Genomic DNA, 22,199 nt, shown 5'->3' with positions numbered 1-22,199 from the left:
GGAACAGGACGACCAAATAGTTTTCACTTGGAAAATTGTTTAAAGTTTGTCCCGAATCTTGTTCCCCGACAGCCAAGCGTATGCATGTACATATGTAAGTAAATATGGTGATGCTTTCGAGTGGCCACAGGCTACAGTGGGAGTCGCATCCCATCCGAGCCGGTGGCTGTTCCGTCAGCAGTTTGCAAGTCAAATAATTAAAACGAGCTTTGAACAGTTTCAATTTGGATGCGACTAACAACAAGTTCTGTACGACATGTCTGGGTGCCGGGTGCCGGGTGCCGGGTGCAAAAATATAAGCGATAAAGTCAAGGCAGAATGCGCATCAATCTCATCGCTGAGAGGTGATAACAAACCAGTTGTCGTTGCAGCAAAAGCTGCCTAAGAATGTCAAACTGTCTGTGAAGATGTTAAATCCAGGTAAATGCACAATTCATTTTGACAAGCATATTTATTTTCTCATTTCCTTGGCAATTCATTTTTATTCATGAAAATCAACGCCGTCAGTCAACACAAACATTTGAAGTCCTGGTACTCGGGAGCCTCTAGCCGGTGCGAATATACTGGACATTGTCGGTCTGGACCAGCACAGTTCCAGCTGCAAAAGGATGTGCGTATCGTAGGTAAATTTATTTAAATGAGCTTTATTCAAGATTAGTTCTGGCATTCTCCCTACTTACGCTTGGGAACGGGCTCGGCATTGGCCAGGGCGGCGAGCATGGCCAGGAGCAGGGCAGCAGCTTGGAAGAACTTCATGTTGATTTGGTTGGTTTTGGTTTTCGGTACGACTGTGATACTGATGCCCCACTGCCGACTGACACGATCTTTTATAGCTCGACGGGCACCGGACTGCAGAGTACTGTTCTCGTACTGGGAAATTCCCTCCACCCAGATCGGGGGATTGCACAGGTTAAAAGAGCTTCTTAATCTCGTTAACCGTCAATCAGAGCTTCGCCTTTTGTTTTATGTGCAATGTGATTCGTGTTAATCGCGAACCGGTCTGGGTTTTCTACGCGTTCTATTGATGCTGATTATAATCTGAAAATGTACATTTTTACATATCTACATATGTACATATATGTACATGCATATCAATAGAGAATACTGCAAGTCTGAACGAGATTTGTTTACAATCACGTTTCGTAAGTATTATCTTAAATAGACACGATTTGTAGCACTGCATATTAAGTTTTATAGCTGCTCTTTTTCTCTGGAAAACCTAGTAAAAGTCATTCAGAGGAAATATGCAAATTAGAAATGCTTTCGAAGTCAACTAAACACAATTAAATAGAGTAGCAGATCGATTTACCTTTTTAATAGTTCAGATAATCGAACTAAATAGGTTTCATGTCTGTTTTATTAAAGTAAATACAATGTGAGCTACAGCACTGCATGAATCCAAATATCCAGTGGGTTTCGGGCTTTAAAGCTGCCAAAAAATAATTCTTATTGAGGAATGAAATCAGATGGATTGCATTAATTGGTTTGGTTTTCCTCCACTTATTATTTGCAATCACATTATCAGTGCCTTAGAGCACCCGATCGTGACCCTGGGGTATTTTACAGTATTGGAATTTCCGAAGCTCAATCAATGCGCAGTCTCGTGGGTCTGGCGGGTATATAAGCGTCGGCCCTCAGTGTCGGATAATCATTGTAGAAACAGATTTTACAGCTTAATCATGAACTGCCTGAAGATCTGCGGCTTTGTGTTTGCTCTCATTGCGGCCCTTTCGACTGCGGAGGCTGGTAAGTGATCGGGAACAAATTTTCTAGTTGGAATTGATTGCTTATCAGTGCACCTATCGTCCAATTAGCTACCCAAGTGCTGAATGCTGGCGGCCATACCCTCATCCAAACGGACCGGACTCAGTACATCCGCAGAAACTAAATGGACCTTGGAAATAAAACAAATAAATAGTGCTTAAAACAATTTCTCCCCCTGTTTTTGAATTCTCAAAATTAGTCTTTAGACGATGGCACGGCCTCACTTAATATTGCAGAAAATACCAGATTTTGTATTTGCCTGTGGTGCTCATTAGTGTTGCCAAAAAGCTGTTATTGCGGATGGCATGAAAAACTAGGTGAATTCGAATCGAGCTTAGAGCAGAGCCAATAGCTTTTTTATAATATTACTAAATAGTACTTGTAATAGTGCTAATGTGCTTCCATTGTACAACAATTCTGTACACAGAATTTACTCAAAATTAGTCAGTTGGCAACGATAACACAGTTTTAGCTATAAAATAGCTGAACTGGCAGCACAGAAAACACATGAGCAATGCCAGCGCTGAGCAAGATCAACAGCTGTTCGACGCTTCTTTTCGAATTTTGAGTTGTTTTTATTGACTAACATAAAATCAAATCTGTACAACATTTAGCTGCTCTCTGGAAGCGATATTGATTGCACTGAAATTCCATCGACTGAGGCTGGAGAAGACAGGTTAGGGTGAGTCTTTCATCGACTGTCGTAGCGTAGCCCGGGCAAATTACAGAATATATTTTGTTTCATTTACAGAGTAAAGTGTTCAGCAGCTGTAAGTGTCTACAGCTTCCTTGTGAACACCAGCCATATCTGTAATTTAATCAGATTATCGGCTAATATTTGCCTACCGAATAACTAACAGAGCTGAAATAAACCGCTTAGGGGCCAATTCAATGGTTGTGGTTCTTCTGTTTTAAGCCGGCGACGACTTCTTGGCTGCTGCATCTTATCTCGGCGGCGGTCAATAAATGTGCGCCAGAGGACAAACACAAGAGTCACAGCTACAGTCACATCCACAGGCACAGCCGCAGTCGCAGCCACAACAACTAAAGCAGTGGAAAAGCCGCAGAACTCAACCACAACAAGCCACAATCGGCAATCATCAACACTGGGGCGCCACAGACCGAGGAAGGCAAGGAAAGCGAGGAGAGGCAGGGCGCCGGTTGCATTTGGACAACGCCAACGAACCAGAAACACCCGCGCATAAGCCATGACAGCTGTGCCAGCCCCTTCTGTCCCAACACCCCTGGCACCCGCCGCCGTCGCTTCCGTCGACGCCATGGAGCATCGGCATCAGTCAGCCAAGACTCTGAACGCCCTGCTGGACCTGCCCGCGGAGATGGAACTGCGCCAAATTGAGTTGATCTATCGGGCGGAGGGTAATGCAAATTTGGTGCTTGCCTTGCCGCAATTTAAAAAAGTTTTACGTTTGCCAAAAATGATATCCAGCAGACAGCAGCAGCCGCCACCGCCACCGCCACAGCCGCAAACTGAGCAGGAGGAGGCTCGGCAGGAGGATGAGCAGGCGGCAGGGGCAGAGCCAGAGGAGACGGAAGAGATTGGGCGGCCGGAAGAGCAGTCCGACTATTCTGCCAGAGCCCAGGCATCAACTATAAAAGGTTCGTACGTATGGCATATAAGAATCCGTTTTATTGTTGGTGCTCCACGCTCCAAGCTACTCTCACATTTCGTTTTTTGTGTTCTTGTTGCACAGGAAATGGTTGCGTGCAACTTCAAACACCCAGGCAAGCTGCTGGCCCATCCCCGCCTGGTGCCCACCTCCCCCTAGCCAGCCAATTTGTGTATTGTGCTTTGGTTATTGCCCGCTTGGCTGGCTCTTGCCTTCCACTCTTCCTACATCCCACGTCCACCCAGTTGCCCATCTCACTGGGAATCTCTTTATCTGCTGTGCATCTTTTGGCCATTGCATCAAATGTGTTTATTTCATTTATCCACATTTCTCTTGTGTTCTCTCGGGCTCCTCCTCGACGCCCTTTCAGCTGGCGACTTGACAATGCCGGATTTTATGGCTTATATCGGGATAATGCGCCGTCTATTAGGAAATGAGTTTGTCTGCGGAGCGGATATTGTTGCCATACCAAAGGAAGACGATAGATTCTGGATAAACGAGCACATACGCGCCCACAGACCGAGTGAGTATTTTTACAGTCAATTCCTGATAAATGGAACTAAGAAAGTGCAGAGAAAAGTGGTCTCCAGCGAGGTATTATAACACCCTTTCAAGATGTTTCTAGACGTCTCCTCGCCTTTATTATTAATTTGTCCTGTCAGAAGTGCTCCACTTGCAGAGTACCCACTGTTTTGGTCTCAAGTCCTCCCTGTGTGTGTGTGTCTCTGCTGGTGTTTGCCCATTGTGGCAACAATTTTGTATTTGATCAGCTTTCGCTGCAGTGCATCGCATTGGCCTTTGTCGCTGTCCCAGGGCTCGCCCTGGCCGCTGTCCAAAGCCTTTTAGAGCCACTGCAATCAATCATAAACGAACAGTTTAGTGCTTCGCCCCGTACCGGACCGGACCAGACCAGACCTGACCGGACCAGTCCCTTTCACTGACGTTTACGATGCGATGCACACACACACAGATGGATGCTCCTTTGCTCCAGTTTCGTTTGCCATCTCCGGGGACTGATTAGGGGCGGTCGTCAGTGAGTGTGTGCTTGCCCAATAGTCGTGGCCATATATCAAAATTGGGCTTATGCCTAGTAGCCAGCAACAGGCTACACGTTGCACTAGCCAACAATTTATCATTCGCCGCCGTAGACTATAGACGGTTTACTCCGGCAAGGGCAGTGGAGGTAGGAAGGCGGTCTAACCCACCGGCCTCGTCTATATATCAATAATCGCCGTAACCGAAGCTTTAGTCGGATGCTGGCGCTTACACTTTACATTCATTCAGCCGCCGCTTGCCATCATCTTTGCTTCATTCTTTTTTATTTTTTGCGGGGTTTTACCCCGGTTGTTCGTTGCAGTTGCGCGTCTGGATAAGGAATTTTTGGGGCAATTCGGGCTGCTCCTGCCAGATGTGACCCAATTGCCTGCCACGTTCGATGTTTTACTTGGCAAATTACAGGTGAGTCGCCATCGTAGCTGCTCCCTGATGCTGATGCTGCTGTTTGGACCGTGGCGGACATGGAGATGGAGCCCAGACCAGCCCAGAACCGTGTTGCTGCTGCCCAAATAAATTGTGTATTTTGTACAAGGACAATATTGGCATTTTTGGCCATATGTGCAGGGACACGTTAGATGCCGCCGCCGCCACCGTCACCGTCACTGCCGTGGCCGTTGCGGTTTCGTTTGCCTTTGTGCCTTAGTATCCGCCGAACCCACTCCCAGTTACTAAACCATCGGCCACGCCGTGGACCCTGGCCAAGGCACATAAATCAACGGTTCTTTGTTTTGAATTAAAGTGGGCAACAGTGTAAACACTTTGTTGGTGTTACTAGCCATTGGTGTTTCTGTTTCTGTTTCTGTTGCTGTTGCTATTTCTGTTTATGTCCGAGAAGCTTGCAGGACACGAAGAACGATGTCCATTTCCCACTGCCAATGCCAGTAGCTGTTTCGATTCGTTTCGTTCGGTTTTTGGGGTTGTGCGGGTTGTAAAAGACGGCGAAATGGCTTTGAAAGTGCCGCCATAGCTGCAACTTTTATGATGCTCTGCACCACAAACAAAAAGCGGGCCAGAAAAGAGTGCTCCTTTGGCTAGTACCCCACATCAGATTGAGTGCTCAGCCATAAGCCTGAGAGTCCTGTTCGAGACGCTGCCTTTCAGAGTATTCGGCGGGTCGATCTACCTCCCGTTTTATTTTTGGGCTTTCGCCATTTTTGTTGTATTTATTTGCGCGCTTCCCACCGCTCTGCTGGTCGGTACATATTGAATTTATGGCTTTGGTGCCAAAGCATTGACCGAAATAAAATTGCAAGCAAAGGAAACAAACAACCAGCGAAGCAGGAGAAAAAAAATAGAAAATAGTAGGTACATATATGTGGCATAACGTGTGGCCATAACTAACGCCATATTGTGCGGCGTACTCCAGAGCGGAGGGTCCGGATCACCCACGAGTCTGACAAAAAACTTAGGAACCCGAATAAAAAAGCCCCTTAATTGCGGCATTAAATGTTAATTTTCAATTTCAAGCCGCGAACCGAGAACATCCCGTTTGCCACCTGTACTCCACTTCACTCCGCTTCATTGTCCTGTACTCCATTCCGTGCTCGGCATCATGGCTCCATAACTCATCATACAATCAGCGCAACAACTTTTGTTTTATGTCACAAAGGCAACAGCAACAACAACTCCAGGAACGGCGATAGCCTGACCCATGGCCTACCCATGGCAACTCCCCACCCAGGCCCGGCCCCTTATTCATGAAGTTTATATACCCCGTACTCGTACATCACAGGGGAGTGTATGGCATTCGAGTAGATGGATGTAACAGGCTATCCAGGCAAACTTACTGTCTCACAGAGTTCCTTTCTGGTGCAGCAGTCGATCGAGATCCTCTGAACGAGGCTTACCACACTGAAAATTGGATACAATTGAAGTGTTATCCCCAGCCCTTGACCAATTAAAGGTCGTATATTAATCAATGAAAATCCTTTTCCGATTAACGGATAACATTTAGTCTCAAGAGTGGACCTTTAGCCTTTGCAACTCTTTTTTGTTGTGCTCTTGCTGCGCTTGTCGTTGCATTTTCAAGTCAAAATGGCATCAACGCCAGGACAAAAGTTGGTGGTACACGGCAGGCATAATATTTCATGGCAGTACATGACGGAACGGGCACCTTCCCTTTTACTCCATTTACTGTTGGACCGGAGCAGCACCAGAGGGCAGCAAAAAAGAGCAAATAAGCCAAGCAATATAATTTTGCAGGCAAAGGGCACAACAGGAGATGCCACAGGAGCAGCAGGAACCAGAGCAGGAGCAGGAGCAGGAGCAAGAGCCACAGCAAAGGCAAGGGAAACGGCAGGAACACGAGGTGTCCATCGTCTGGGCGATACATATGCCATCGAAATAAAACCCAAACAAGGCTGGCTCCAGTTGGCAAGTGATGTCAACGATTTATTTGATTTAATGCCAGCAGGACCAGAGACAATGCCAAAGAGGAGCAAGGGCGAGGAGAATCAGGAGGCAACAGGAGTCGACGTGGCGAAGTCGACCCGGGACAAGTGCAGGTGTCGCTATTGCGGCATGCAGCTATTGAAGGTGAGTCATCGGCAGGTGGAGATGGGAGAGACGCTCTTAGTTTTTCATTTGATTCTTTTCGACAGCTACGCAACGGGAAAATAAAACGATTGGGCGACTACTGTCCTTTGGAGCTATTCTCCGGGTATGTCATCGGATCCCGGAATGGGAAGCGGGGAGCTGGCGCTCCTTTGGCACGAACATTGAGTCATAAATTTCCATCTGCACCATTTGCGTGTCCTGTCGTGCTTCATAATTCCAACACTTTCGGCTACTGCCTGCTCCGTGCTGTCGGTGCCACCAAGTGCACTTTTTGTGTGCTCTGTATTCCTTTTCCTTTATTATATGCCAGGACCCTGTCTGACCTCGGCCTCGGCATCGGCCTGGCCTGGCCTGAGCCGGTCTGGTCTGGTCCACTTAAACTGCAATCCCAATCCCAGTCCCAGTCCGAGTCCCCCATTCCTCTCATTTGTTTATTTGCGGCCCGCTGTTTCAAGTCATGCGTGCATCCGTGCACAAAATTCAATTTGCTTGCGCTTTCATTCCGGTTTACCGCCTGCTACGCTTCCACTTCCCACACCTCCGCTTCTCACTTTATATAGCAAAAGCTCCCCATCAACCACCATCCCCCCCCCCAGCCTCCATCGCAACCTCCTTTATGGCCTCACGCAAATTGTTGCCATTTCTTTTGCTTCTCTTTTGTCTGCCAGCATCTTTTATATATCCCATATGTACATACATAAGTTTTAATAGTATTATTCATATGAAGCAGTCCAGTGCGTGCCACAACTATAGTGCCACTGCGTCACACTGCCACACTTCCAAAGAATAAATAATAAATATATAGTTATCTCTTCTCAGCCCAATTAAATATTCATTATTTATTCGATGCCATTGCGTACGCGTATTCGATTTGGTTTGATTTATTTCACATTTGATACAAAAAAAACCTATGACCGAATAAATATATAAATCAAGGCTCGATTTCAATATCTCTTCGGAGTCCATAAATCAACTAACAAGTAGTAGATCCCACTAATAAAATCGTCTATTCATGAATTAATGCAAATGTTGACTCAAGTGTGAGCTCTCGATTCGTGTCGTGTCACACTTGATGAATTAGTTTGCTTTCATTTGGTACAAATATTTACGAGTCCTTAGTGTTATGATTCGCACCGTACGGGTATAAGCGGATTTTAGTGCTGTGATCTCTTTTCATTGTTTTTCATCCATATTTTATTTTTGTAGCTCACCCAGTCGTATGCTTGATGCCCTGAATGCACTTTTCGCCTGCCCGCAAAATAATTTACGTGTGTTTCAGGACGGCAATTTAATTTATGGCGATCACGCGAACTCGATTTCCTTCGATGAATTGCACTCGCGTGTCTTTCCCGGGTAAGTCAGCCCCATCCAGAGTGATGAGAATGCCAAAGGAAATTGATGGGCAAAGAAAATGGGAAACATCGCATGCAAAGGCAAAGCACGGCAAGCTACTGGCACTCAAGACGCAGCCAAAAGTAATCCAAAAGTAAAGTAAAAGTCAGGGGACACAATTAACAGTGAGCAAGTTCATTCCTTTCCAAATTGTTAGTTTAATTTTTAATTAATTTCAACGCAGAAGATCTTCTTGTTTGCCTTTAAGCTTGCTTCTTTTTTAAACATTCATTGAAAACTATTTTATCTTTTCTAATAATTACATTCTCTTTGGCTTATGCCCTGTCCGCTTACAATTATTTCCATAGCTAGAGGAGAAAAGTCCCATAAAACTCGGCGAATTTGCAAATATTCAATAAATAATGCAGAAAGCTAAAGCCAAACACAAATTCTCGAGTGTCAAATGCCGAAATTGCCATTGCCCTACTCCTGGTTGCATTCTCCCCTCGAGTCATTCAGCGTTTTCTCACCTCCAGTACCTTCATGCCTCTACCGTTCTCCCTCTCTCTCTCTCTCTCTCTCTTTTTCTCTGGCTGTGTCGTTTCAACACCTTTTGGCACAACGTTGACAACGACCACACGAACTGGGAATGGGAATGCGCATTGAAAATGCTAACAAACAAAATTGTACCAATGGCAACGCCAACACGAACGCCATCGCCTTCGCCGTCGCCGTCGCCATTGCCATCGCCATGAAATCTCTGAAATTCTCCAGTGAAATTATGGTGCTTATAAAACATTTGCTGGTAGCCTGCCTGCTCAGGGAATACGAGGTGAGTGCAACGCAGAGCTTCGACCAGGACCACAGTGGTTGTGGCAGTCAGAGCCCGAGTCGCGTTTCAATTGGAGAAATGGAGACAAAAGCTGCAGCTGGTGTAGCTGCTGGAATTGGCACCGCTAATGTTGCCAGGGCGGAGGATGTCGAGAAGTGGCATGCTGACTCTGTCAATGCTGGTCAATCCTCCGGCAGGACACGAGCAGCTGCTGAAAAACCAACGACCCAAAGGTACACAAAGCCACCCGGAATAGTCGTAGAAGGGGAAACAACTGCAGGAGCCCTAAGCCAACAACAGTTCGGCTATGTGTTGGCATTGGCAACTCAAACGGAAACAAAAACGGAAACGGAAACACAGCCAACTCCGAGTACAAGTCGGAAAGAGAATGAGAACGACAATCAGAATCAGAATGAGAATCAACGTGAAGAACAAATCAACAAAGCGGAAATATTTCGCTTACCAAAAAATTGTGTGTTGCAAAAAATTTTGAATTTGCAATTGCTGGTAAAGGTAAGCTAACCCCCAGCTGCACTCGGCCAGCCTCTGCCCGTCTGCTCCGCCCCTTGTTTATTTTTATAGCCAACTGTGGCAGATAGCCCTAGTTGCAGTTGGCTTTCTCTCAAAGTGCGCAGCCATTTGACAGGCAGCAGGGGGCGATCAGAAGTGGTCTCGAGAAGGCGGCTAAATGGCCCGTGGTGGGCAGTGAAGTGGCTTAGCTGAAGGTAACCATTCTTGGCACTTGCAGCAACACTTCGATTATATGTACCGAGCAAACTACGCCCGGCACTCGCGGCACACGTATGACGCGCTCAGAGGACTGCTGGCTCTGCCCGTCGCCGATGAACTGCAGCCGGAGCAGGCGTACCTGCTGGGAGCCACGGCCTTGGACTGCTCGATTATGTTCACATTTCAGGAAGTGGAACTGGAGTGTACGCCTGACCAGGAGTGAGTATTATCCACGCAATGGAGCAGTCCGGCTAATCCAATTTCGAATCCTTTTGCCGCAGCTTTGAAGCGGATCTGCTGCAGCCGTGGCTCGTCTCCCTGCTGGGTCATCACTTTCTAACGAAGCTCTCTGTGCTGGATTTGGATCCGAAGCCCGATAGTCACTTTCATAAATTCATAGAGCAGACATGTGAAATTGAAAAGTGCTGCCGAGCATTAAATTAATTAATAAAGTTTGCACACAACTAAAAGCCGCACGCATCGACTGTAGAGCGCCCATAACTGAGCTACGGTTTTTCCTGCTACATCAATTTAGTTCATTTTTTTCAGCTGCCTTTCTGTGCTCTTTTTTTGTAGCTCCCGCCAGGGTCTGGATCTGTGTCTGTGTCTGGTTCTGGTTCTGGGCTTGGGCCGGGGCCGGGGCCGCACCTCTAAAAACGGTTTTCACCGCAGCTTGACAGCGAAAAAGGCAGCAGCGGCAAACAAACCACAGGATACACGGCGCTGGTCCTGCTAGTGGCACCAACAGTGGTGAGAACGAGGGCGGTGCCGGTACCAGGATGGTTCTACTGGAACAAGGGGCAGTCGCTGCACAGCCAAGGGGTTCAACTATTAGATACCCGCTAATAAGCAGCGACTAAATGGTGGAATCTAACTGATTGGCTGTCACACATTGGGAGCACGGACTATGTCTAGGACTATGCAAAACATTATGTACTTCCAGACAGTAGATGGACGTTTAGCGAAACAATATAACCTGCTGGAGCTGGGAGTGCAGGGTATGTAAATGGAATGGCACGCCGTGAACACTCCTTAATTAATTTCCATGCGAATGCGGGCGCCATAAGCGGGAAAGGCGCCGCAGGATGTGTCCAGAGCGGGGCCACTGGAGCTATGCAAACTTATGGTGTAGGAGGACGTTGGCACTGGCCCCCGCCTTTGGCAAGTGTCAGTCGGTTTTCGCGCTCGAAGCTAACCAGTTTGGCCGGCGACGTCTGCAGAAACGGCATCGGCGTGGACAGGAACGATGGGCAACAAAGTCGTGACATTCACCGAGCAGCAGCTGGATGACTACCAGGTGTGCTTTCCATCCATCAGTTATACCATTTAGAAGGGAACGACCTTCACTCTAACTTTAATTCATTGCTTCATTTGCTTCGAAAGGATTGCACGTTCTTCACGCGCAAGGAGATTCTACGGTAGGCCATTTGTATCCCCATAATAAGCCAGAACTATTCCATTTCACATGAGCCACACAAAGCACCGCCCGCCCGCCATTGTTGGCAGCATCCCATTGTTCAATAAGAACAACAGCAAAAACAACAAAGAAAAGGATGATACACACGCACAGACAACAGACAATAGCGAACAGCGAACAGAGAACAGAGAACAGACTCGTCGACACAAAGCCTGACATCGCCTGTTATCCGCATCCATCCCAAAATAGTGCCTCCCACTCACACTTCGTTCCTCTTTTACAGCGTCCACAAACGGTTTCGTGAGCTACGTCCGGACTTGGTACCCCGCCAAATGACTGAGGGTCAGGCCTCAAGTGTCAAGGTTCCCTGCGAGTGCATTGAGAAGATGCCCGAGTTGCGTGAGAATCCCTTTCGACGTCGCATCTGTGAGTAACAAAAGACCGATCCAATGCATGCAAAAGCGGAGCAGAGCGGGTTTGCTCCATTCACGCCCATCCTTTACCGGACTAAACCAATCATCCATTTAACAGGCGAGGCCTTCTCACGCGATGGCCAGGGCAATCTGTCGTTTGAGGACTTTCTGGACGCTCTCTCTGTCTTCAGCGAGCAGGCGCCAAGGGACATTAAAGTTTTCTACGCTTTCAAAATTTATGGTAAGTGTTGGCCTCCTCTTTTCGGCCAACTTGGTTGTTGTGCAGCTCCAGTTTCAGTTTCAGTTTCAGTTCCTGCTGCAACTCCATTCCCCTGCCACTGCTGCGGCTACTCCTACTTCTCCGGCTGTGGATGTGGCAAGGAGAGGCACTTCTGGTGTTGGCCAGCATTTTCCGGTTTTGTTTATGCATTTCCGCAGACCGTGCTCATTGTCGTTGTTGGTTCTAGCTTTCGAGAGGAGTGTGTCCTTTGTGTCTCTGGCATTTACATGGAACGCATGGAACTCGCAGCTCTGTAATTTGTGGCGCTGTGCCAGGCAGCTCTTGCTTCAGTTGTTGCAGAGCGTCCTTGGTGCAGGCAAGGACAGCCAGGGTTCAAGGACAGCCATAAATTCTAATAAGCATTTTAATTGAAATTTAAATTAGAATCTCAAAAATGCCACCATAAAAGTAGGTCCACCAAAACTTTGTGCAAATTGATTGTGCACTTGGCACTCCAAATTAATGGCCAAAAATCCACAGCCCAGAGACAGAGAATAAAAGGGAGAGAGAGAGAGAGTGGCACGGACGATCAATACGTTCAAAGTGTCCCTCAGGTCGAGTGCATGTAACATTTTTTGGGTAAACTACTTTCAGAACTCAAGGTAGTCCGAGACGAGCATGCACGAGCTCATAGGCAGAGAAAGAGAATTTACTGCACTCCGGCACTTTATTTCAATGTGCATTATTAGATTGACACAAATTGAAACGTGCAGCAAGCGATTACCTTTACGAAAATATGTATGTATGTAGGAGATTGCACAGCAAACTTCGTTTGGCACACATCACTTGACTTTTGTGCCAGAATATGTCAAGTTTTGTAAGACATTCGCCCACCAACCCAATCCACCATACTGAATGTGTGTGTGTTCTTACTTATACTTACGTATCTGGCATAACTTTGCAGATTTCGATCAGGACGGCTTCATTGGGCACGCCGACCTCATGTCCTGCCTGACGACAATGACCAAGAACGAACTGAGTCCGGAGGAGCACCAGCAGATTGCGGACAAGGTAATCGAGGAGGCCGACGTCGATGGCGATGGCAAGCTATCAATTTTGGAGTTCGAGCATGTCATCCTCCGTGCCCCCGACTTCCTCTCCACCTTTCACATCAGAATATAAAATTGCCGCTCGTTTGTACTTGTTTTATTAAATTGTTTATGTCTGAGCATATCGCATAAAACTGCCATCAGTGTGATTAAGTTGGGTCCATGGCTGCAGGCTCCACCCCAGTCCGGCAGTCAGGCAGTCAGGCAGCAGGCAGCGGGCTCCATGGGCCAATTGTCGTGACAATATGCATGTCAAATGTCATGCGAGCATTATAAAATTTATAAGCCCATGTATGCAGTCGGATCGAATTCTGGTGTGGTCTGCACTGCTCTTTACTGCTCAGCGCTCTGACCCCAATCGAGCAGACTGGCCCCGTGTCATTGCCAATGGACAAATGCCGTTCTGCCCTCTTGCCACACACACATGAAGCCACACACACACACGGAGAGTCTGTGTGTGCACTGTCAGAGTTTTATCAATTTTGCCAATTTTCAGCTTAAACTTGTTTGGCAGTCGAGCAGCTTGCCACCCGATCCCATTCAATTATTGTAATTGCAGCACCATGGACAAAGGGAAGTCTGGCATGCATCTTCTGGGTCAGATTCCGATAAGGTAAAATAATTGCAGCAGATCGTTGGGACAGTGCCTGAACCATCAGAGTTCTGGTATGCCATGAAATGAGTGTACTGCTGCTATGCAAATCACGTTCAATAATTAATTTAGTTTACTTTTTAATAATACGCATAATTACATACATATTAAATGTTTTGTTCGGTTTTTGTTTAGTTGGATTTAAAGTTAGGCTTATTCGATACAAGAAAGTCTATTACAAGTATGCAATAATCGTATGCACGTATACGATATACATACGTGTTATTTATATATATATATCTTTTGTAGTTGTATAATTTGTAATTTGCAATTGGTAATCGTAAAAGTAATTCGTGGAATGAATGCGCAATCTGAAACAGATTCAGATTCAGAATTGAGCCGCGTGGCGTGGCGTCGCGTCTGGTCTGAATGCCACAAACTGGCAGACAGACAGACAGACCGTATTTTCCTATAGTTTGGTTTTTATTTCATTTCATTTTATATTGCATATGCTGGTATCGTATGGTTAGATCAAGTGATAGCAACGGAACAGAACAGAACACAATAGAACACTGCCTATACACAAAAACAACAACACTTACAAAAGTATACATAGCTCTACTTACATACACTCACTCCTACTAGAATAAGTATGCCTAAGTACAATATACGAACTAATTACTAAGAGCTAAGCGGAGAACTCGGAGAGAAGTTCCCTTTGCCGAAAAATTATTGTGACGTGACGCGTTACGTGAGACGACGCATCGAAGAAAGGAACGCTCTCAATTCCGTAAGATAATTTTTACAATTTTCGTATACTCGCACAATAAATGTTATTTATATTTAGTGTCTAGATATTTGTATGTATTGCATATGCTGGAATACGAGTGGGTATAGTGTCCGTGTGGATGGGATGTGCGTGTGCTTATGGCTCTATTTTGTTTTGGAATACATTCATAGAGATATACTAGTTTTCCTTCTACCTACATAGTACTCCTATAATCGTGGGTGTTCAACAACTTGGGTTCCTCTTAGGTTGCCGCCGTCTCAAGCTTTGTTTCTCGTATACATCGTTTACATTCATTATAGTCTTTTAAGTCTAAAATACACTCTCTGCCCGAAGGATGGGATGGGATGGGATTCCTCTCCGGTCGGTCATCCAAGAAATCGGAAACAAACAACGAAAACACATCAATTGTACAATACTCTAAACATAGGTTGTTTTGGTTATCTTATAACGCTTCGCTCCCATTGCCAGTGGCACCCTAGAAGTCGTGGTTGCCGCAATTGGTAAAACCGTAATCCGAAAAGCTTTCAAAGCTTTTCAACAAATTTCAGTACACCGAATTGTGGTGCTCGTAGTTGTTGTGGGCGGCTGCGGCGTGGTGCAAGTAGGATGGGATGGCTGTGGCATTTAGTTCCGAGGCTCGCCGCCGCAGCGCTGCAATGCTGTGTCCTCGCCACACGTCCTCGTCGGTGGCGCCGTCGGTGGGCGACTGCATCGACTGGTGGCAATGGAGTCCTTCCTGCTGTTGCTGCTGCTGCTGCTGTGATGGCGTCGGCGGAGCCATCTGTGGGAAAAGTTTTGAAAGTTTCCGAAGCTTCAGTTGCTGTTGTTGGCTTGAAGAAAGCTCTCGGGGGGTGTTTTCGTTACCTGCTGCTGTTGGTGAGTTTGCTGCTGCTGCTGCTGTTGTTGGTGAGTTTGCTGCTGCTGTTGCTGTTGGTGAGATTGCTGCTGCTGCTGTTGTTGGTGAGTTTGCTGCTGCTGTTGCTGCTGGTGTAGCGGCTGCAAGGGACAATGAAACTCAACATGGCGGTGGGAGTCTCGGCTAACGGGAGGAAGGAAACTCACCATGGGCTCGCCACTCAGCTCATTCTGACTGGCGTTTGGCTGCGTGGAGATGGGCGGTGGGGTCACCGAGGAGCAACTGTTCATGTTCGGCGGCGTTGTGGCGCTCGGGGAGCCGCTCGGCCCGCAGGCTACCCCGCCCACACTGTGCTGGTACATCATGGAGTCGCCTGGAGGGAGAGGGAGAACACACCCAGATTAATGGCTGCCTTTGTCTCTATGATTGGTGCAAGGCTGCAGGCAGCACAGCACCCGATTTCAAGTTCCAAATTTTAAATTCCAACAAAAAAGTGTAACAATGAAAACTTTGCTGCTGACAGCCAAAAAACATGTCTCCAAAATTTCAATTAGCACAACTATACGAAACCAAACAAACGAAACAGAAGACCAACGAAATGCCTTTGGGTATTCCTGAAAATTAGGCGACTGTCCGCTAATTGATCGAACAAATAAGCAGCCAGGCCAGCAGTCCCGCAGTACGGCGGTACATGGCATTATAATAAACCTTATATTTGGGGCTAAGCTACCGAAAAAAGTGTTATGAGTTCAAAGAAATGGTGTCGTGTCTGGTCAATTGTCGGGCGAACTGAAACTGGAACTGGAACTGGTAATGGATTGTACGCATCGAACGCTGAGCAAATAAATCGAAAGAAGGAAACGAACGACAAAGCAAAATAAACCAAACGAAAAAAGTGTCAACGCTTCTCTTTTGTTAATCGAAAGTCAGATGGAAAATTTTCGCGGCATGTGATGGCTCAGAGCATTCTGATATGGCGGAGGAAGGATGAGGGGCGGCAGGTAGTTTGACGAAAAAACACCTACCCAAAGCATTGAGGCCGTAGTGCTGATAGCTGCCCGCCCCCAGGGCGGAGCCCATGTTAATGCCCGAGTTGAGGCCGCTGTTCAGCGAGGAAGAGAGCGGCGACGACTGATTCAGCTGGCCAAAGCCTATTCCCAATTGCAGCGATTAGTAGGGGATGATCCACAAGATACGAGAGTTAGTAGCAGTGGCGAGGGGCCTGGGCCGGTGTCCACTCACCTGCCGTCATGGGATTGACGCCCACACTCCAGCGGTCGCCGCCAAACATTCCGGTGCCGCAGAGACCATCGCCCATCGCGATGTTCGTAATGTTGGCCCCAAAGGGCGGTAGTCCGTGCGAGGGCAGCAGGGCGCCCGGAGTGCGGAAGACATTGGTGGTCTTCTTGCGCTTCTTCCACTTGGCGCGACGGTTCTGGAACCACACCTGGAAAAGAGTAATGAAAGATGGAATTAGCAATGCAGAAAATGTCACAAAATGTCAATAAAACAAGTCCGAGTATCTGTAATCCAAGTTATTTATGCTATACTGGAAATTTCTTAAGGTATAGTTCAGTTTTGTGTGGCAGTTTTGTAACTGTGTTTCTTCTCCTTATTAAACAGTTGCCACCCCACGGCGAACAACACACCCAAACCCCACTACAAAGTCTGCCTCCGACATGGTCTTAATCGAGATCAATTACCGTCGTGACAGTCGAAACACGTCTCGACACACAACACAGATAAACGCACACACATATGTACACATAGATATGGTACAAGCAGATTTACATGCGCATAAATTCCATATGTAAATTCTTCAGCTATAGGCAGAGAACAAGGCAATCAGCTATTTGGCCCCAACCCCAAACACAGACCCTCTCCAACCTGTTCCGCATCTTTGGTCATCGGTAGGACAATGTCGGGACAGGAGAACTGCCCCTTCGATACGCTTTTGTCTTATGGCCGGAGAGGTCGTAACCGTAGCCGTAGCCGTAGCCCGTGTCGGATGTGTTCTGTGTTCGCTTCAAATTGGCATTTCCATATGCATAAGAACATCGGAGCCGGGCCCCGCAGACATGTTGAGGTTTTGACATTTACAAGGCAGAACACAAGCACTGCACTCCACACATCCATACGCACACACAAGCACCGGATCGGGAGGATGGATAGCCAAAGTGTTGACTATATCTAGGGGCTAGACCATGTGGAGATCCTGCGATTGGAATATCTCAACTTTTAACTTTCTATAGTGTCTTTTTAGTTGGGGGTTTTTTTTTGCAGATTTTCACAAACTTTCAGCAGGTGGAAAATGAGAGAAAATAAAGTGCCAGTGGAGTGAATGACTAGTGACATGAAAACGTTTTTGCCGCCATCAAGGCATCAAGGCGTCAGGCCAGGACGTTCGCATCCACATCACTCGAAAGTCGGGTTGACAACTTAACCGTTGTATGTATACGCACACACACACACACACACACACCTTTACCCACCACTCTGCTACACATATAGTACATACATACAGTTATATAGTATTTATAAATCCCAACATTCGTGGCAAATCTTGAGCTGTCACCGACTGTCGACTGTTTCTGTCTGAGTGCGCCAGACTAATGGCAAAGGAATACCAGGACCAAACACAGAGCCACAAACAGGCAAGACAAGGACAGTGAATATGTAAGAGGCGAAAGAGTGAGAGTGAGAGAGAGTGAGCCAGTCTGAGTGAGAAAGAAAATGGCAAGTTTGGCGCAAAGTAACTTTGCTTGTAAGGCCTGCCTGATGCTTTTGACTTCAGATGGTCCCGGGGGGGTTTGTCATATGTCGGACAATGGCAGGAACCACCGAAGAAACTCTACTCCCTTCCCCTCAACCGAACGGAACTGGACTAAGCTAAACCGAAATGAACTATCACAGGTTGGCTAGATGGTGCACCAGGGACGCTAATGTGCCACATTGTGAAAGGGATACAGGGTCGTGGCATGTCGGGAAAGCACTGGGCAGGGGTACCCTGGCAAGGGGAAGGGGAGTAACGTCGCTGGGGTAAGGGTGTGTCGGCGACCTTGACTTGTTTATGTTTTTTACGTGTTTATGCCTCGCCCTCTATTCATTAACTTTTAATTTAATAATTTAAGACAATGTCTGACTGTCTGCACGCCCTCCTTCTCCACGCTCTCATTCTCATTCTCACTGTCTCTCACTGTCTCTCTCTGGCTATCTCTCTCGTTCTGTACCACTTACTCTGCCTCTTTCTGGCGCATTGAGTTTGGCAAATTAAATATGCTTGCTGCTTTTATTTTGCTTGCCACTTTCGTTCGTGTGTGCCGTGCCGTGCCGTGCCGTGCCACAACACACCTACAAAGAAGCGCGCGGAGCGCGAACGGAAAGAAGACTGCGGAGCGGAAGAAGGGGAAAGGAAACACAGGAAGAAGACAACAGCAAAAAGCAAAAGTCATTGCCTTCCGTTGGCCTCTGGTCTAAGGGCTGAGAGAGCCATTAAATTGGCATAACGTGCATGACGTGCCCGGCACGTAAATAGGCGTTAAAATGTCGGTTAAACAAAACATTTATTTTTTATGCCCAATATCCCTGCCACACCACCTACGAGTGTGTGTGTGTGTGTGTGTGTGTGTGTCTACTTTTATGGGAGGGTGTGTGCGGTGCGTTTGTGTGTGTCTACGTTTGCATTTGATTTGTTTTTCGCGGCTTCCCTTTTCCCTATCCTTACTTTGCCTTCCTCCCCTTTCTTTTTTTTTTTGTTTTGGTTGCGCCCAATTTCAAGCATGAATCCAAAAATCGGTAAACAAAAAAAAAGAACACCGAAAAATGCTCCTTATGTCGCGTTAAATTGTGTGTCTAACGGTAATTTTTTAAGCTTCACCCTTATGCATAAATAATCAGCCGCTGAGTGGTCTGACTCCGACTCCCGCCCCAGGAGCGCACATTGCTGCACAGATTTGTGCTCTCAGAGCGTTCAAGGTATGATGGGAATGTGGAGAAGCTTGTAACAGGCATTCAGATATTATATTCAGCTTAAAGTAAATGTAACTCTGAACCGATATATGTACTTGTCCATTTGTGGCTGGGTAGAATGTAGTTGACACCCAGAAAGAAATGAGTGCGTCCCCAGTGCATAGGATATGATTGATCACACCACACAGGCAGGCTACGCACACCGATACATAATTCTGGCAAAAAGAACATTTGTATACACGGTTAGGCTTCAAATTCGCTTGCATAACTTAATTTAATATTTAAATTACACCAAAAATGCACTTAGAAGAAAATATTTCCCCTAGTTTGGTGGAACGAGTTTCAAAGCTTTGCCAACTCAGGTATGATATGATCACCATTTAATACTAATGCCTCAGCCAGCTACTTCTTACAGTTAAATACTCCTCCAAGCACCAAGTCTCAAACTAAAACTTTGTCAATACAAAATGCAAGCATCAAATGCGTCAATGGGTTCTTCTGGCTGATCAGCTAATAAGTCGCCACTGAATAACTGTTTGCCCCACTCAAGTGTTTCTATTTTTGTAGTACCAAAACTCACCCCCTCTGTCACTACCGCAATCCTTCACTGCCAGACACACAAAAAACAGAAGCCGACAAAAAATTGCAGCCATATGTTGGCTACAAAAGCATTTTCATGTTTGGACTTTTAATTTTCACTTCACGACTGACGCTGCAGCAGCAGCAGCAACAGAAGCAACAACAACAAAAAACAACAAATAAGAAAAGACACCACCAGCAAAAAGCCAAACAGAGCAAAGAGAGAGAGTGGGAGATTGGGAGACTGGTAGAGAGGGGTGGGGTGGGGAGAGGAGAGGCAACTGTTGCAAATAATAAATGAGTCAAGTTCATGAAAAGGCAATTTCTTGCGGCAGGCCGCAGATATTAGCACCCAGATCCGGAAAGACCCGCAGCACGTTGGAGAGGGATGGGGAGTGAGGGGCAGGGCGCACGACAGTCCAAATGAAGGCAGAAGTCAGGAATTAAGTATCGGCTAAATTACATGGCTATATGTAGCCTGGCCTAGGGTGAGGGCTGCAAATGGGATAACAAGTGATTTGCTTTGATTTTATGGGCTGGCTGGTGGATGGTTCGCTGAATGTTCCGGGAGGGTGGATCGCAAGGTGCAAAGGGTGGGTGTGAAAGACCCAACGGCGTTTTTATTATGAACCTGTTTATTGTGTCGCCCTGTCATCCAGCCCCTGCCTGTAGTAGTCCCAGTCCCATGTCATAATGGTCTCTGTCTGTCATAGAGAATGTGCACTGACTCGGGCACTGGCCCATCCCGGTCGATTGAGCCTTGTTTATGATATCTGTTCGGTTCGTTATGCAACATTAATTGCACATTATGCTTAATGGCTGATTAAACAGCTGTAAGGATAACGAGGCAGTAGCATCCTCTAAAGAATTTCCGTTTGCTCCAAATGGGCTGCAGTCCATGATTTGCATATGACAGGCAACGCAGAACGAGCGACGATGCCAACATAGAAATGCACTTTGTCACAAAAAGCCGCACTTCAGCAGCCAATTTCAAAATTATCAATCAGAGTCACAGCAGTGGGGCCATAAGAGGGCCAGAATAGGGCCATGCTCGGCCTCGTTCACTGCCGCGATAGTGCAGAAAATTGCAATCAAAATTCGATTAGTCTGCAGTGAAAATGTTATTCAAAGTGGCCAAGGGAGGGAGGGAGGGAGGGGCTAGTGCTGCTCGATCCCCTCTTAATAAACGATAGATTGGCAAAAGCCAGAAAGTGCAATAATACTCGTAATTTTCGGCTCGTTTTTATTGACAATTTTTGTGCTGAATCTGTGCTGCCGTATCTGTGGCCTGATTGGAGTTTGATTTGGTTATTGTTTCTGCACAAGTGTACGAGTACGAGTACGAGCATCTCTCTCGGATATTGTTGCTGCTGGCACATAATCAAAAATCAATTGGCCAGGTTATTGCTTTCCTTGGCCCCCTTGTGGCTGCCAGGCAACCGGAGAAGAGATGGCCACTCAAGTGGCGTTCCCGGTCGGTCCCCACCAAGCTGTCCCCTGCTTATTGTTGCTCTTTGATGTTGTCCTGACTGTAAAGGGGCGCACGCCCAGCCTTTCTTCTTCCTTTGGCCTGTCTTCATCTTCAGCTCAAGCATCTTTTTATTATGATTATTGGTCCTTTCATATCCTTTTGGCCAGAACTCCGACCTCTGATCCAGCAGCTCACGCTCCCTCCCCCACTGCAGCTCTGAGTGGTTTATGGAAATCGCTTTTCGGCCAATATCTTTTCATTTCTCAGCATATAAAAAATGCGTATAAATTCATAAAACGCTCCGCTTTCCCTCTCTCTCACACGGATCCCCTTCCACACACACGCACACACACACGCACACACACAAATGCCAGTCGATTTATTTTATGTTATCCTTTAAATCCTGCTTTACGAGTCGGCCCCGGCAACACTTGCTGCGAGGCCCAGACCCAGACCCAGACCCCAGCCCATTCTCAATCCCATTCCCAGGACCACTGCCAGACCCCCATGGAGCAGGCGGGGAGGTGGGGCTCAGTCCGCTGAGACTGGCTCAAAGTCTACTATGCCCGTCTCTCTCTCGCTCCACACTCTTTCCTTGTGGCCCTGTGTCACTGGCTCTCTCTCTCTCCGTCTCTCTTGCTCTCTATTCGCTTCACTTGGAGAAATGTGTCGTCGCACTGCCCTTTGATAGACATCATCAAAGTGGTTCTTTGTGGGGTTGGATTCTTGCGATGGGCGTGGGGGGAGCTGAGCCAACAACAAGCAGCCAATTCCGGACGAGTGCAACTTTTGATTTATGAAATAGTTCTGAATATTTGTTGGATTTAATTTATTTTCCATTTGTTCAGGGGGGGGGGGGGGGGGGGGGGGGGGGGGGGCCCCCCCC

The 22,199-nt window shown here is 46.9% G+C and overlaps 5 protein-coding genes across 7 annotated transcripts in view; 3 read left to right on the top strand and 2 right to left on the bottom strand.

The window, feature by feature from the left end:
* Window positions 1-432: 432 nt before the first annotated feature.
* LOC117580007 (immune-induced peptide 4) lies at window positions 433-830 on the bottom strand. Its single transcript, XM_034266215.1, has 2 exons — window positions 681-830; window positions 433-598 (listed from the first exon to the last, which is right to left on the bottom strand). Exons 1-2 carry the CDS (start codon window positions 754-756, stop codon window positions 546-548), a joined length of 129 nt encoding a protein of 42 aa, XP_034122106.1. The 5' UTR covers window positions 757-830; the 3' UTR covers window positions 433-545.
* Window positions 831-1,596: 766 nt separating this feature from the next.
* Window positions 1,597-1,930, top strand: LOC117580000 (immune-induced peptide 14). The gene is made up of 2 exons (XM_034266202.1): window positions 1,597-1,746; window positions 1,815-1,930. The coding sequence occupies exons 1-2, from the start codon at window positions 1,680-1,682 to the stop codon at window positions 1,886-1,888; spliced, it is 141 nt and encodes a 46-aa protein (XP_034122093.1). The 5' UTR covers window positions 1,597-1,679; the 3' UTR covers window positions 1,889-1,930.
* Window positions 1,931-2,216: 286 nt separating this feature from the next.
* LOC117579976 (inositol-pentakisphosphate 2-kinase) lies at window positions 2,217-10,423 on the top strand. Of its 2 annotated transcripts, none has more exons than XM_034266165.1 (10): window positions 2,217-2,446; window positions 2,516-3,381; window positions 3,763-3,915; window positions 4,750-4,850; window positions 6,651-6,983; window positions 7,049-7,107; window positions 8,211-8,357; window positions 9,111-9,681; window positions 9,917-10,116; window positions 10,179-10,423. In XM_034266165.1, exons 2-10 carry the CDS (start codon window positions 2,973-2,975, stop codon window positions 10,339-10,341), a joined length of 2,136 nt encoding a protein of 711 aa, XP_034122056.1. In that variant the 5' UTR covers window positions 2,217-2,446; window positions 2,516-2,972; the 3' UTR covers window positions 10,342-10,423. The 2 variants fall into 2 exon arrangements, with proteins under 2 accessions (XP_034122056.1, XP_034122048.1); XM_034266157.1 differs by having other exon boundaries at window positions 2,217-2,440; window positions 10,179-10,341.
* A 60-nt stretch (window positions 10,424-10,483) lies between these two features.
* LOC117579987 (calcium and integrin-binding family member 2) lies at window positions 10,484-13,816 on the top strand. 2 transcript variants are annotated; one of them, XM_034266181.1, is made up of 5 exons: window positions 10,484-11,194; window positions 11,281-11,315; window positions 11,598-11,740; window positions 11,846-11,968; window positions 12,912-13,814. In XM_034266181.1, the coding sequence occupies exons 1-5, from the start codon at window positions 11,144-11,146 to the stop codon at window positions 13,127-13,129; spliced, it is 570 nt and encodes a 189-aa protein (XP_034122072.1). In that variant the 5' UTR covers window positions 10,484-11,143; the 3' UTR covers window positions 13,130-13,814. The 2 variants fall into 2 exon arrangements, with proteins under 2 accessions (XP_034122072.1, XP_034122080.1); XM_034266189.1 differs by lacking the exon at window positions 11,281-11,315 and having other exon boundaries at window positions 12,912-13,816.
* Window positions 13,817-13,838: 22 nt separating this feature from the next.
* Window positions 13,839-22,199, bottom strand: part of LOC117580016 (homeobox protein orthopedia) — a 20,986-nt gene continuing 12,625 nt past the window's right edge. The window contains exons 5-9 of the mRNA XM_034266227.1: window positions 16,537-16,741; window positions 16,320-16,445; window positions 15,501-15,667; window positions 15,303-15,380; window positions 13,839-15,219 (exon numbers count right to left, since the gene is read on the bottom strand). Of these exons, the coding sequence (XP_034122118.1) occupies window positions 14,983-15,219; window positions 15,303-15,380; window positions 15,501-15,667; window positions 16,320-16,445; window positions 16,537-16,741 (813 nt within the window). The 3' untranslated portion in view covers window positions 13,839-14,982. The remainder of the gene's footprint in view (window positions 15,220-15,302; window positions 15,381-15,500; window positions 15,668-16,319; window positions 16,446-16,536; window positions 16,742-22,199) is intronic.

This window comes from Drosophila guanche, unplaced genomic scaffold (assembly GCF_900245975.1).
Source record: "Drosophila guanche unplaced genomic scaffold, DGUA_6, whole genome shotgun sequence".
Taxonomy (NCBI): Eukaryota; Metazoa; Arthropoda; class Insecta; order Diptera; family Drosophilidae; genus Drosophila; species Drosophila guanche.
Note: the sequence above shows the minus strand (reverse complement) of the source record. Positions and strands in the feature narration are given on the sequence as shown.